Genomic DNA, 14743 nt, shown 5'->3' with positions numbered 1-14743 from the left:
AGTGTGCTCCACTATCTCGCTTCGCTCGATAGTGTCGATAGTGTCGATAGTGTCGAAAAGAAAAACCTCTTTTTCAACCTCTTTTTCAACATCTTTTTCTTACTCTTTTTCCTCTTTTTATTAATATAATCTCATTCAACTAGACTCGCTTTGCTTTGCCTGCTCATCTAGTCTACTCGATAGTCTCTTCTTTCAACTAGACTCGCTTCGCTCCGCTTGCTCGTCTACTCTTTTCTCGATAGTCATGAGCAAGCTATTATCATTAGATGCTTTTGCCAAGACGGCTGAGGATGCACGGGTCAAGACCACCTCCGGAGGTATCATCACTTTAATCTGCTGTCTCATATCTATGATCTTGATCCGCAATGAGTACCTCGACTACTCCACTATCGTCACCCTCCCCGAATTAGTGGTGGACCGCGATATCAACAAACAGATGGATATCAATTTGGATATAAGCTTCTTGAACTTACCATGTGATCTAATCAATATAGATCTATTTGATGAAACAGGAGACCTCAATGTGATAAACTCGGGATTGAAAAAGTATAGACTAATAAGAACGGGAGGAGAAGTGGCTGAGATACTTGATGAGCTGGCTGTATTGGAGAGAGATGCCCCCTTGAGTGAAGTATGTAAGGCAGTGCAGGGCAGTGATTGTGGCTCTTGTTATGGGGCGTTGCCCCAGGACCAGAACCAGTTCTGCTGCAACAATTGTGCAGCAGTGCGCAGGGCGTATGCCCACGCCAACTGGAAGTTCTACGACGGTGAAGGCATTGCTCAATGTGAGCAAGAGGGATATGTGCAGAACCTAAGAGCCAGAATTAATGAAAATGAAGGGTGCAGGGTCAAGGGGAGTGCCAAGATCAATCGCGTTTCAGGGACAATGGATTTCACTCCCGGGCCATCCATGACAAGAGACAACATTCATGTCCACGACTTGTCTTTGTATTTGAAGTACAAAGACAAGTTCAACTTTGACCATATAATACATAGCTTGTCTTTTGGAGAGTTAAAGGAGGTTCACCTTGGGAACCCCTTGGATAATTACTCCTTTCTACAACACAAGAAATTCCATTTGAGCAACTACTACCTCAAGGTTGTCCCCACTAGGTATGAAGATACCAACAGCAAGCTTATCGCCGATACTAACCAGTTTTCCGTCATTACTCATGATAGACCTCTCCAAGGCGGCAAGGACGAAGACCATCAACACACTTTACATGCACGAGGCGGGGTTCCTGGTATCGCCTTCCACTTTGACATCTCCCCACTTAAGATTATTAATCGGGAACAGCATGCAAAAACGTGGTCGGGGTTTGTTTTGGGGGTGGTGAGCTCTGTTGCAGGGGTCCTAATGGTGGGCTCGTTACTAGATAGAAGCTTATATGCTGTGCAGCATATAAGGAAAAAAGAGGAATAAAGCGACACAACAATATCGAGTGGAGCACACTAGCTCTCATCAATACTATCGAGTGGAGCACACTAGCTCTCATCAATACTATCGAGTGGAGCACACTAGCTCTCATCAATACTATCGAGTGGAGCACACTAGCTCTCATCAATACTATCGAGTGGAGCACACTAGCTCTCATCAATACTATCGAGTGGAGCGAGATAGTGTAGCACCATTGACCTACACTATCTCGTTCTGCTCGATGGTGTTGTAACAAGCTACTGAGTGTTGCTGAGCTAGTACGTTTCTAAAGAACTAGAAAGGTATAGAATATTAGAAACATCAGAAACATCACAACATCAGAATCAGTTTAGAAACATCAGTGTAGAGACCAACTTAATATGATCTTCAATTTAGAGACCTACTTGAAATGGTTGGAGTGATTTTGCACAAACATCAGTTTAGAAACGTAGGTTCAATAAAGGCCTGTTTTTCCTTTATCTTTTCTCTCCTAGAAACTGGCAAACTGACAAACTGACTACTCTTTTACAAGCTGACAAACTGGCTACTCTGGCTCACTCTCTTTCAAACTGACAAACTGACAGACTCACTCACTCTCCTACAAACTGACTACTCTCCTACAAACTCACAAACTGACTACTCTCCTACAAACTCACAAACTGACTACTTTCCTACAAACTGACTACTTTCCTACAAACTGACTACTCTTTTACAAACTGACAAACTAGCTACTCTGACTCACTCTCTTCCAAACTGACAAACTGACAAACTGACAAACTGACTACTCTTTTACAAACTGACAAACTATCCTACAAACTGGCAAACTCTCACTATTTACCGGGTCTCTCTACTGTTCCTCTCTACTCACTCCTCTCTACTTACTCCTGCTCCACTAGCTCGCTTCGCTCTCGTTTAGCTCTCTAGTGTCGCTAATTCTACTGCTCTACTGCTCCTCTCTACTCTCTACTCACTACTGCTCCTCTCTACTCTCTACTGCTTCTCTCTACTGCTCCTCTCTACTCTCTACTGCTTCTCTCTACTGCTCCTCTCTACTCTCTACTGCTTCTCTCTACTGCTCCTCTCTACTCTCTACTGCTTCTCTCTACTGCTCCTCTCTACTCTCTACTGCTTCTCTCTACTGCTCCTCTCTACTCTCTACTGCTTCTCTCTACTGCTCGCTAGTCTTTTACTGCACCACTAGCTCGCTTCGCTCGCTAGTCTTTTACTGCACCACTAGCTCGCTTCGCTCGCTAGTCTTTTACTGCTCCACTAGCTCGCTTCGCTCACTAGTGTCGCTAGTGTTGCTAGTGTCGCTAGTGTCGCTAGTGGAGTCGTGTACTTTTCAACCTCGTGTTGAAAACATCAACAATTTTTTTCTTCCTCATGACAAAAACGTGATAAACGGATGACCTTGTAGATAAGTTTTATCAAAGAGTAGAGATTTACTAGCACTACCAGTTTGATAAAAAGAGAGTACAAGTCAAGAACTATAAAGATATCTTGTTGAAATAATTTTTGTTACATTTTATTACAGTATGTGTTACCTTGTTTGTTGAGTGGTGCTGTGCTTTGAGTCAATGGTGTTTCAATGGCCCTGTGGTGTTTTTTTCATCTTCTTCTTTCCCCTTCTCTCCCCCCCCCTCCCACACACACACATATATATACCTCTCCAAAGTTCAAAGTTATTGCACCTCGTGACTTGGGAATTCTTTTTTGCACCCAAATCATTTTGGGTACAACCTCCCCATTTTTTTGGGCCCCATATATATAGACTAACAATAAACTAGATCATGTCTAAAAGACCCGGTGAACAAGCTGCTAAGTTGGATACAAAGGTGAGAAAGGTTAGTGAGGAAATGGTTATTGATTCTGAGTTGATGGCTCATCATCAAAAACAGCAACATCACCACCACCAACAACAACAACAACAACAACAACAAGAGAAGAGAGTTCAAGATACTGATGATAAAGAGTATGATCCTCGAGTAGTGAGGGGTTTGGTCGAGGAAAAAGTCACTGGTAAAGAAAACGCTGCTGCTGCTGCTGCTAATGCCAATGCTGCTGCCGCTGCCGCCGCTGCTGCTGCCGCCGCTGGTAGTGCTGTTGCTGTTGCTAAGGATCAAGAGGAACAAGCACAAAAGCAACAAGCTTTTCATCAAACCTATCTCAAGAATGAACAACAACAACAACAACAACAACAACAACAACAGCAGCAGCAGCAGCAGCAGCAGCAGCAGCAATCCTCCGATGAAAAACCATTAGCGGAAAACGAATCACCTTCAACACCCAACTCAGAAGCTGCTTACCGACTTTCGATAAACTCGGATAAACCACAACATGGCTCAGAAGAATGGCACAGACTTAGAAAAGCAAACCACAAAGAAGTTGAAAGGAAAAGAAGAGAAGCTATCAATATAGGAATCAAGGAATTGGCTGAATTGATTCCAACAAGAGATACCAACAAAACTCAAATTTTACAAAGAGCTGTTGAGTATATCAAAAGATTAAAAGAGAATGAAAATAATAACATTGAAAAATGGACTTTAGAAAAATTATTAACCGAACAAGCTGTTTCAGAATTGAGTGCATCTAATGAAAAGTTGAAACAGGAGTTGGAGCGGGCTTATAGGGAGATTGAACATTTGAAGGACAGCCATAAGTAACGAGACACTATCGAGACACTATCGAGACACTATCGAGCAGAGCGAGGTAGTGTTGTGAAGTGCTGTGCTCCACTATCGAGCAGAGCGGGATAGTGTTATGAAGTGCTGTGCTCCACTATCGAGCAGAGCGAGATCTTGAAGTGCTGTGCTCCACTATCTCGCTTTGCTCGATGCCATAGGTAATTGAAGGAAAGCCGCCAGTAGTTGAAGGAGAGCCGCCAGTAGTTGAAGGAGAGCCACCAGTTATTGAAGGAAAGCCGCCAGTAGTTGATGGGTAACATTTTGATTCTATTTTATGTTTTATATTTTATTAGTAGTAGTGTTTTTGAAAAAAAAAATGAAAAAAAAAAACAAACTAGTATAGTAGTAACCAAGAGGATATAATAGCACTAGATGGGAGTACCATTTCCAGATATAGATCCGTATCAGGTGTTGGGGGTGGAATCGGATGCGACACCGATACTAATAAAAAAAACGTATAAGAAGCTATGTTTGAAACACCATCCAGATAAGAAACTTCAGCAGAGGAAAGATGGAGAAGAGAACAACAAAGAGGAAGAAAAAGAAGATGAAGAGCTTTTCACAAAGATACAATTTGCATTTAGTATATTGAATGATCCAATAAAGAGGAATCGATATGATACCCTTGGATCGTTGTCTGACGTCGATTACGGTGATGAGGAAGGGTTTAATTGGAAGGAGTATTTCCAATCAATGAATGATAAGATAACCATTGAAATGATTGAAGAGGATAAAGTGAAATACCAAGGTTCAGACGAGGAAAGGCATGATATAATATCCAACTTTGTCTACTATGATGGAGATTTCCTCAAACTTTTTGAAGTTATCCCGCATTTGGAATTCACCGAGTTTGAAGAACAACGGGTTTTCAAGATAATTGAACTGGAAATTTCCCTGATAGATGTAGATAAAACTATTATAAGATCTTGGGAAAAGTATGCCAAAAGCAGAAAGACAAAAGTGAAAAATATGTTGAAGAAGTTGGCCAAGGAAGCTAAGGAAGCAAAGGAATTGGAAAGGGTAATGATGAAGGACAACAAGACAAAAGGTTCAGATCTAAAGACTTTAATCAGGAGTAGGCAAAACCACCGGTTGGATAGCTTGATCCAGGATTTGGAATCTAAGTACGGGAAGAAACATGGGAAAAAGAGACAGGCTGTGGAAATGGATATAGACGATGGTGAGTTTGAAAAGATCCAACAAGAGATGTTGAAAAGAAGCAAGTACGACAATGAATAGCGACACTATCGAGCGACACTATCGAGCGACACTATCGAGCGAAGCGAGATAGTGGAGTACACTGAGTAGTTACTGCGACACTATCGAGCGAAGCGAGATAGTGGAGTACACTGAGTAGTTACTGCGACACTATCGAGCGACACTGTTGAGCGAGCGAGATAGTGGAGTACACTGAGTAGTTATTGCAACACTATCGAGCGACACTATCGAGCGAAGCGAGATAGTGGAGTACACTGAGTAGTTACTGCGACACTATCGAGCGAAGCGAGATAGTGGAGTACACTGAGTAGTTACTGCGACACTATCGAGCGACACTGTTGAGCGAGCGAGATAGTGGAGTACACTGAGTAGTTATTGCAACACTATCTCGCTCTGCTCGATAGTGTTGCTCTACTCAATAGTGTTGCTCTACTCAATAGTGTTGCTCTACTCAATGTCATACCCGTGTGTAGTTGAAAATAGAAAAGAATCTTGAAATTTCAGACAGTAAATTTTTCAGACACTCCTCATACAATCTTCAGACAGTAATTTTCCTGACAGTAATTTTTCCACTATCGAGTAAAGCGAGACACTATCGAGAAGAGCAAGATAGTGTCAATAGTATCAATATTATAGCTACAAAGTGTTTCTCCACTATCTCGCTCTGCTCGATAGTATAGCTACAAAGTGTTCCTCCATTATCTCGCTCTGCTCGATAGTGTTGCGGTGGTGTTGCTTCGCTCGATAGTGACATTTTTCCTTCAGACAGTTTTTCTTTTGAGAACTTTTTTTCAGACACAATTGAACGCGTCCTCTTTTTATGAACCCTCTTTCTTCTGGTAGAACCTAGTGATAGGGACGTGAAAGACGTGAAAGCCGTGATATTTTATCATCATTAAGTAGCCTAGGATGTCTGAAGAGTCGGACTATTATACTGATGAGTCCGGTTTCGGATCATCTTCGAATAAAGTGAAAAAACCCTTGGTAGAGGGTTCTTTGAACTCGCTTGAATCATTATCCACGTCTACTACTACTTCTACTTCTACTTCTACGCCGCCGCCGCCGCCGCCGCTGTCGCTGTTGTCCTCATCGAAGAACAAGGTATCAAATGCTTCTGAAACTTATCAGAAGTTGTCGCAGTTGGAACACATTTTGAAAAGACCAGATACATATATTGGATCTATTGAGAAGACTAGGATGGAAATGTGGTGTTTTGATCTGGAGTCGGAGTCAATGAAGTTTCAAGAGGTTACTATTGTGCCTGGTTTATATAAGATATTTGACGAGATTTTGGTTAATGCTGCTGATAACAAGATCAGAGACCCTTCCATGAAGAATATTCGAGTTAAGATAGATCCAGAAAACAATGTAATCCAGGTTATGAATGATGGTAAAGGGATCCCCATTGAAATTCACACCAAGGAGAAGATGTATATTCCCGAGTTGATTTTCGGTAACTTATTAACCTCATCGAATTACGACGATGATCAGAAAAAAGTCACTGGTGGTAGGAACGGATTTGGTGCTAAATTGTGTAATATCTTCTCCAGCAGCTTTGAAGTCGAAACTGCCGACTTGAACACGGGTAAAGTGTATAAACAAATTTGGACGGATAACATGACAAAAGTGGGTAAACCCAAAATTACTGCATTAAAGACAAAAAAAGAATATACAAAAGTTACATTCAAGCCAGATTTGGCTAAATTTGGGATGGATAGTTTGGATGAGGATTTGCTAGCAGTATTGAGAAGAAGGGTTTACGATTTATGTGGTACTGTGAAAAACTGTAATATATACCTAAATGATAAAAGGTTGAGTGTTTCAAATTTCAAAAGTTATGTGGAGATGTATGTCAAGGCTATCAAAGAAAGAAGTCCCGAGTTGCCTGAGGAAGCAGCAGCAGGAGGAGTAGAGGCCAAAAATCTCCCCACTATTGTTCATGAGGTGTATAATGATAGATGGGAGGTGGCATTTGCTGTTAGTGATGGCACATTCAACCAAGTTAGTTTTGTCAACTCTATCGCAACAACTGCAGGCGGTACCCATGTCAAATACGTGTCGGATCAGATAATTTCCAAATTGGTAGAGGCCCTTTCTAAAAAGGAGAAGGGTCAAAAGAAGCTCATGATAAAACCTAATGAAGTAAGAGACAATATGTTTATATTCATTAACTCGCTCATTGAGAATCCAGCATTTACTTCGCAAACTAAAGAACAGCTCACTACAAAATCATCCCAGTTTGGTGGCAAGGACAAATTTGTTGCTTCAGATAACTTGATTAATCGTATACTAAAGACGGGTATTGCCGACAAAATAAGGGCCATTGCAAATGCAAATGAGAATAAAGCATTGCAGAAAGCAGACGGTAGTAAAAAACTGCGTATCAAGGATCAAGTTAATCTTGTGGATGCCAATAAAGCAGGAACTAAAGATGGGATCAAGTGCACTTTGATTCTCACAGAGGGTTTATCTGCTATGAACTTGGCAGTCGCCGGGTTGGGTGTTATTGGCAGGGATTATTATGGTTGTTTCCCGTTGAGGGGTAAGTTGTTGAATGTTCGTGAAGCTTCAACTGATCAAATTGCCAAAAATGCCGAGATAAACTCACTTAAAAAGATTATTGGATTGCAACATAAAAAGGTGTATACACCTGAGAGTATAAAATCCTTAAGATATGGTCATATTATGATTATGACAGATCAAGATCAGGATGGGTCTCATATAAAAGGGTTGATTATCAATTTTTTGGAAACTTCATTTCCTGGTTTATTGGATATTCCAGGGTTTTTGTTGCAATTCATCACCCCTATTGTTAAAGTCACTGTGAAAGGTGGTAGTGGTAGAAGGTCAGCATCGAAAAAAGTGATTCCATTTTATAGCATGCCTGAATTTGAAACCTGGAGAGAAAACGAAGGTCAGCGATGTCGATGGACTCATAAATATTATAAAGGTTTGGGTACCTCGACCCTAGTTGAGGCTAGAGAGTACTTCACTGCTTTGGACAAGCACTTGAAAAAATTCCATGCATTACAAGGTGACGATAGTAACTATATCGATTTAGCTTTTTCCAAAAAGAAAGCCGACGATAGAAAGGATTGGTTGCAGAATTTTGTACCGGGAAACACTATTGAACCTGAATTGAATGAGATTCAAATTAGTGACTTTATCAATAAAGAATTGATATTGTTTTCTATGAGTGATAATGTAAGAAGTATACCCTCGGTTCTTGATGGGTTGAAACCGGGTCAGAGAAAGATCATGTATGGATGTTTCAAGAGGAACTTGAAAAGTGAAGTCAAAGTAGCGCAGTTAGCTGCTTATGTTGGTGAAAATTCCGGATACCATCATGGTGAAGCATCCTTGATTCAGACTATTATTGGATTGGCGCAGAATTTTGTTGGTTCCAATAATATCAACTTGTTAAAGCCAAATGGTGCATTTGGTTCCAGGGCCACTGGTGGTAAAGATGCAGCTGCTGCAAGATATATCTTTACTGAATTAAACGATATTACCAGGACGATTTTCAATGAAGCAGATGATCCACTTTTCAACTATATTCAAGAGGATGAGGATAGTGTTGAACCGCAATGGTATTTACCTGTATTGCCTATGATCTTGGTGAATGGTGCTGATGGTATCGGGACGGGCTGGTCCACTAATATTCCTTCGTACAATCCAAAGGACATTGTTGCTAATTTGCGTAGGCTTATGAACAACGAACCATTAGAGGATATGACCCCCTGGTACAAGGGATGGAATGGTGAGATTGAGAAGATTGGACCACAGAAGTATAAAGTTAGTGGTAGGATTGAACAGATTGATAGCAATACTGTGGAAATCACAGAGATACCGGTAAAGACATGGACCAATACAGTGAAGGAGTTTTTATTAGCTGGTTTTGGTAATGAAAAGACTACACAGTGGATCAAAGATATGGAGGAGCATCATTCCACCTCGATTAGGTTTATTGTCAAATTGAATGATGTTGAAATGGCTAAAGCTTTGAAAGTGGGATTATTGGAAAGGTTTAAGCTTGTGTCATCGATTAATTTGAGTAATATGGTTGCATTTGATGCATATGGAAGGATTAAGAAGTATTCTGATGTACTGGAGATTATCAAGGATTTTTACTATGTTCGATTAGAGTATTATGAAAAGAGAAAGAATCACATGTTGGAGGCTTTACAGTATAAATTGTTGATGATTAGTGAGCAGGCCAGGTTTGTGAAGATGATCATTGAAAAGGAGTTGTCGGTGGCTAATATAAAGAAGAAACAATTGATTGCTTTGCTTGAAGAGCATAAATTTAGGAAGTTTACTAAAGACGGCAAACCTATTGAGGAGGGTAATAATGCTATTGTGATTGAAGAAGAAGAGGATAGCGACGAAGAAATTGAGAATGAAGGAGATGTATCAGCATTGAACATGAAACAAGTTGACAAAGGTCCTGAAAAGGAGCATCGCCCACAAACCATTTTTTCATCCTATGATTATCTCCTTGGTATGACAATTTGGTCATTGACTCATGAAAGGTATGTTAGGTTACTCGCGGAGAAGGGTAGATTTGAGCAGGAGTTGGAAACATTGATCAATAAAACTGCAGTTGATTTATGGAATATTGATCTTGATAAGTTTGTGCAAGAATATGACTTGTTTTTAGCTAAGGAGGAGCAAGAGAGAGAGCATTTGGTTAGTACTGGTGACAACAAGAAACCAAGAAAGAGAAGGAATAAGGGTGATGGAGAAGCAGGGAAAGCTGCGCCGGTGAAAAGAGCTAAGAAGCAAGCAACTCCTCCACAGAACACTACTGTTAAACAGGAGCCCAAAATTGATGAAGAGCCTGTTCCCACCGTGGAGCCTGTGGCTAAACAAACTTTACCTAACCCCCCATCACATTCCCCTCCCAATTCCAAAAACGACATTCTTTCATTTTTTTCAACTTCTTCAAAGACCAAGACCACTGTAAATAAACCATCACCATTGTCACAAAAAAAGTCAGTATTTGACATGGTTGATGATGATGGCGATCTCAGTCTTGATTTTGAAGATGATGATGATGATGAAGAAAACAAAGGGTCCAGATCAGATAAAAAGAGCAAGACTAATAAGGGTAATCACAAATCCAACATACTTGATGAGTTGGATGATTTGGAGATTATGGGGAATATGCCTCAGGTGATTAAAAGTAGTAAAAGAGTTACTAGGAGAAATTTGAGTCCTTCTGTTGACAAAGAAAGTGGAGTTAGAAAAAGAAATAAAGCGGTAGTTATTGATAGTGATGAGGGGAACGATGAGGACGAGGAAGGTGAGAGTAACAATTTCAGTATTGAAGATGATGATGATGATGATGGTGATGTTAGTTATGAAGAGAAATAATGAGGTTTAGAATTACTTAGAGCGACACTAGGGAGCGAAGCGAGCTAGTGGAGCAACACATCGTAACACATTTTTTAATTTGGCAACACTATCGAATGACACTATCGAGTGACACTATTGAGTGACACTATCGAGCGAAGCGAGATAGTGGAGCAGCACTAGCTGTCACCGATTCTATCGACTCTATTGAGCGAAGCGAGATAATGGAGCAGCACTGAATATTCTCAATCCTCGACTTTATCTCGCTCTGCTCGATAGTGTCGGTACTATATTGCCGTTTCGTGAATAGGTTTATCAAGTTGTTTCAGAATAAACATGTACATTAATTACTACTCTAAGCTATTTAAATAGATCATATAGATGTGTTATGAAGTATGCGCTTACACGGAAACTGTAGTATTGTTAATTTATACGAGAGGAGTAATAGAGTTGGAAGAAAGCAACCTTAATAAACTAACCGTGATCTTAACAAGATCACGGTTAGTTTATTTCTCCTTTAAGCAACCAATCAAGACAAGGGGAAACGATAAGGGGATTAAGGGGAATGAAAAAGAAACATTCAGGTACAGACACACGGGTTTGTTTTTGTTTTTGTTTTTGTTCAATTGATTGTTTATGACGCGTTTGTGGAAAAGAGTCGAGTAAAATATGGTTCGATTACAGACTATAGTGAATTGAATAGTTGACTTGTTTTACGAGGTTGCGAATTTTGAGTGAATAGTTGACTTGAATCATCACTTGTAAAACAAAGTTTAAGTGAAAAAGGCAAAATTAGAAGAATATATGTCTATTTGTTACATTCTTTATCGATACAAAAAAAAATTGAGAATCTAATACAAATAAGATCAATAGTATAGAGTGGGAAGAACTAAAAATCACCCCTCACACACGGGTTTAACCTCTAGTCTAACCTTGACCTCTGATCTAACCTTGACCTCTAAATTCAACTCTGTTGTTACAGTAAAGTGTTGCTTCTTGGTGAAATTTTCATATTTTCGTGTGGGGTGGTGCGTGTTTCAGAATGTTACACAATATCAAATGAAACATTGTCATTTGGGGGATAAGAATCTCTGAAAACAACACAATATTACGACATTTTACGACATTTTACAACATAAATTCAAACCAAGCATGATAGAAAAGTCAACATGCCACTAAACAAACTAATGGGAAAAGAAACCTCTATCTACAGTCTATCTACACTTTATGTACAATATGTACAATATGTACTCTATGTACATTCTATGTACACTCTTTACACTACACTCCTTCATCTATCTACACTCTATCTACACTCCTTCATCTATCTACACTCTATCTACACTCCTTCATCTATCTACACTCTATCTACACTCTCTAGACTATCTCGCTCTACTCGATAGTCTAACTCGTCTAGTCCTTTTCCAGACTATCTCGCTCTGCTCGATAGTCTTACTCGATAGTCTTACTCGATAGTCTTACTCGATAGTCTTACTCGATAGTCTTACTCGATAGTCTTACTCGATAGTCTTACTCGATAGTCTTACTCGATAGTCTATTTCGTAATTGCTACAAAAAAAATATTTTAGGTCTAAAGAGCCCAGCGACATCGTCTTACTACAAATACATCTCTCGTCCCAACAATCTAAAAAAAAAAAGAAAACTATTTGGGGGTTTAGAAGGTTTGAAACTGTGTTGATAAATTTTCTTTGTTTTTTTTCATTCTGTTAGGTGAAACAAGGACGGGAAAAAAAAAAAAAAAAAAAGAAAAATTAAACTTCAAAGCATTCAAACCTGGTCTTGATTAATCAAAACCGTTTCACTGTATCTCGTGCCTCGACGGTTTTGACCAGATGGTGTTAAAGTGCAAGATAAATTAGTCGCTCCTTTTTATTGTATTTTTCAATTTATTGCACTTTCAGCAAAGTTTGAGGGATCAGACACTAATTACTATTACTACTGGTTACTGACAACTACTAATTACTGACAACTACTGGTTACTGACAACAACTGGTTACTGACAACTACTGTTATTTACTGTTATTTACTGTTATTTACTGCTATTTACTGTTATTTACTGTTATTTACTGTTATTTACTGATATCTCGAGGGATCCTTGTGTTTCTCACCTTACCTGTTGGTGGAGTTTTTTTTTATTTATTATAATGAGTGTTGAACAGCACCAACAGCATATTATTCAACAGCAGCAGCAGCAGCAGCAGCAGCAGCAGCAGCAACAACAACATCAGCAGGCACTACCTTCTGCTACTACATCTGCATCCACAATCACGTCTTCGTCGTCTCAAAGACAAGTCTCGTTTAATGTCTCTGACCACTACCAGATTCTAGAGATTGTTGGCGAAGGTGCTTATGGTATTGTATGCTCAGCGATCCATAAACCATCGCAACAAAAGGTAGCTATTAAAAAGATCGAGCCATTTGAAAGATCGATGTTATGTTTGCGTACCTTGCGAGAATTAAAGCTTCTTAAACATTTTAATCATGAGAATATTATTAGTATACTTGCAATACAGCGTCCTTTTGATTACCAACTGTTTAACGAGATTTACTTAATTCAAGAATTAATGGAGACCGATTTGCATCGAGTTATTCGAACCCAGACTTTGACTGATGACCATATACAATATTTCACATATCAAACATTGAGAGCCTTGAAAACTATGCATCTGGCAAATGTGTTACATAGAGATTTGAAGCCACTGAACTTACTATTGAACTCAAACTGTGATTTAAAAGTTTGTGACTTTGGGTTGGCTAGAAGTATTGCTTCCCTGGAGGACAATTTCGGGTTCATGACTGAATATGTGGCAACTAGATGGTACAGAGCTCCTGAGATTATGTTGACTTTTCAGGAATATACTACCGCCATCGACGTGTGGTCAGTAGGGTGTATCTTGGCCGAGATGTTGATTGGGAGACCGTTGTTCCCAGGTAGAGACTACCATAATCAATTATGGTTAATAATGGAAATATTGGGTACTCCAAATATGGAGGATTATTACAACATTAAACTGAAAAGAGCAAGAGAATATATTAGGAGCTTGCCGTTTTGTAAAAAAATTCCATTTACTGAGTTGTTTCAATCGAGGAATAAAGAAGTTAATCCTTTGGCAATTGATTTGTTGGAGAAACTATTGATTTTCAATCCTGCAAAGAGAATCACTGTTGAAGATGCATTGAAACATCCTTATCTCAAATTATACCATGATCTTAATGATGAACCTGTGAGTGAAAAAATCCCCGAAGGGTTTTTCTCATTTGATAAGAGGAAAGATGAGTTAAGTATTAGTGAGTTGAAAAAGATGCTTTATGATGAAATTATGAAACCATTGTGAAGAGCAAAGAGGAGAAATAGAGTAAATATTTAAGTAGGACAAGACACACACATATACACACACATACACAATATCGTTTTGGAAAAAGGAAAGGATTGATAAAAAATAAAAGTCTCTATGCTTATTCGATTGTTGAGGCCAGCCCACATGCACACACAAACACGCATGCATATATACATATACATATATATATATATACGCATGTGTGTATATGTGTGTCATTGCCCAGTGCGTGGAGAGAGTTCAGGAAAAGCTGGGGAGGTCGTACCAAAGGGGTAAGGGGGGTTTGGGGAATTTGTGTGCTTTTTTTTCCCTATTCAATTTACATGTTGCGCGTTTTATCAGATGAGGCACAGTAAAAGTTCAATTTCCTCTACGTCATTCATCAACCGATACAATCAACCGATATAAAGTTTATTTGATGGTTGATCCTATTTCCGTATAAAGAACTACAAGCTAAATGAAATAAAAACCAATTTTCTCGTAAGACAAACATTAACTAGTGAACTAAAAAAACAACTCTCTACCAAGAACAAAACTAAATGAAAAAAAAAACATAGCTGGTAGGCTCATTACCATAGCTGGTAGGCTTATTACCATAGCTGGCAGGCTCATTACCATAGTTGGCAGGCTCATTACCATAGCTGGTAGGCTCATTACAATTTGCTCTCTCTGAAAACACTGTCTTGTTATAACTATTTTTACCATGTATA

The 14743-nt window shown here is 39.3% G+C and overlaps 5 protein-coding genes across 5 annotated transcripts; all 5 read left to right on the top strand. All coding sequences in view use genetic code 12, as the record gives it.

Moving 5' to 3' along the window:
* Positions 1 to 244: 244 nt before the first annotated feature.
* Positions 245 to 1423, top strand: ERV46 (Erv46p; the record flags this gene model as incomplete). The annotated part of the gene is made up of 1 exon (XM_049324611.1): positions 245 to 1423. One exon carries the CDS (start codon positions 245 to 247, stop codon positions 1421 to 1423), a length of 1179 nt encoding a protein of 392 aa, XP_049182615.1.
* A 1784-nt stretch (positions 1424 to 3207) lies between these two features.
* Positions 3208 to 4080, top strand: CBF1 (Cbf1p; the record flags this gene model as incomplete). The annotated part of the gene is made up of 1 exon (XM_049324600.1): positions 3208 to 4080. One exon carries the CDS (start codon positions 3208 to 3210, stop codon positions 4078 to 4080), a length of 873 nt encoding a protein of 290 aa, XP_049182614.1.
* Positions 4081 to 4473: 393 nt separating this feature from the next.
* Positions 4474 to 5340, top strand: KGF56_000329 (uncharacterized protein; the record flags this gene model as incomplete). Its single annotated transcript, XM_049324588.1, has 1 exon — positions 4474 to 5340. One exon carries the CDS (start codon positions 4474 to 4476, stop codon positions 5338 to 5340), a length of 867 nt encoding a protein of 288 aa, XP_049182613.1.
* Positions 5341 to 6228: 888 nt separating this feature from the next.
* TOP2 (DNA topoisomerase 2) lies at positions 6229 to 10695 on the top strand (the record flags this gene model as incomplete). Its single annotated transcript, XM_049324577.1, has 1 exon — positions 6229 to 10695. One exon carries the CDS (start codon positions 6229 to 6231, stop codon positions 10693 to 10695), a length of 4467 nt encoding a protein of 1488 aa, XP_049182612.1.
* Positions 10696 to 12839: 2144 nt separating this feature from the next.
* CEK1 (mitogen-activated serine/threonine-protein kinase) lies at positions 12840 to 14030 on the top strand (the record flags this gene model as incomplete). Its single annotated transcript, XM_049324568.1, has 1 exon — positions 12840 to 14030. One exon carries the CDS (start codon positions 12840 to 12842, stop codon positions 14028 to 14030), a length of 1191 nt encoding a protein of 396 aa, XP_049182611.1.
* Positions 14031 to 14743: the final 713 nt, after the last annotated feature.

This window comes from Candida oxycetoniae, assembly GCF_023343755.2.
Source record: "Candida oxycetoniae strain CBS 10844 chromosome Unknown scaffold68, whole genome shotgun sequence".
Lineage (NCBI taxonomy): Eukaryota > Fungi > Ascomycota > Pichiomycetes > Serinales > Debaryomycetaceae > Lodderomyces > Lodderomyces oxycetoniae.
This window is presented reverse-complemented; position numbering and strand designations above follow the sequence as displayed.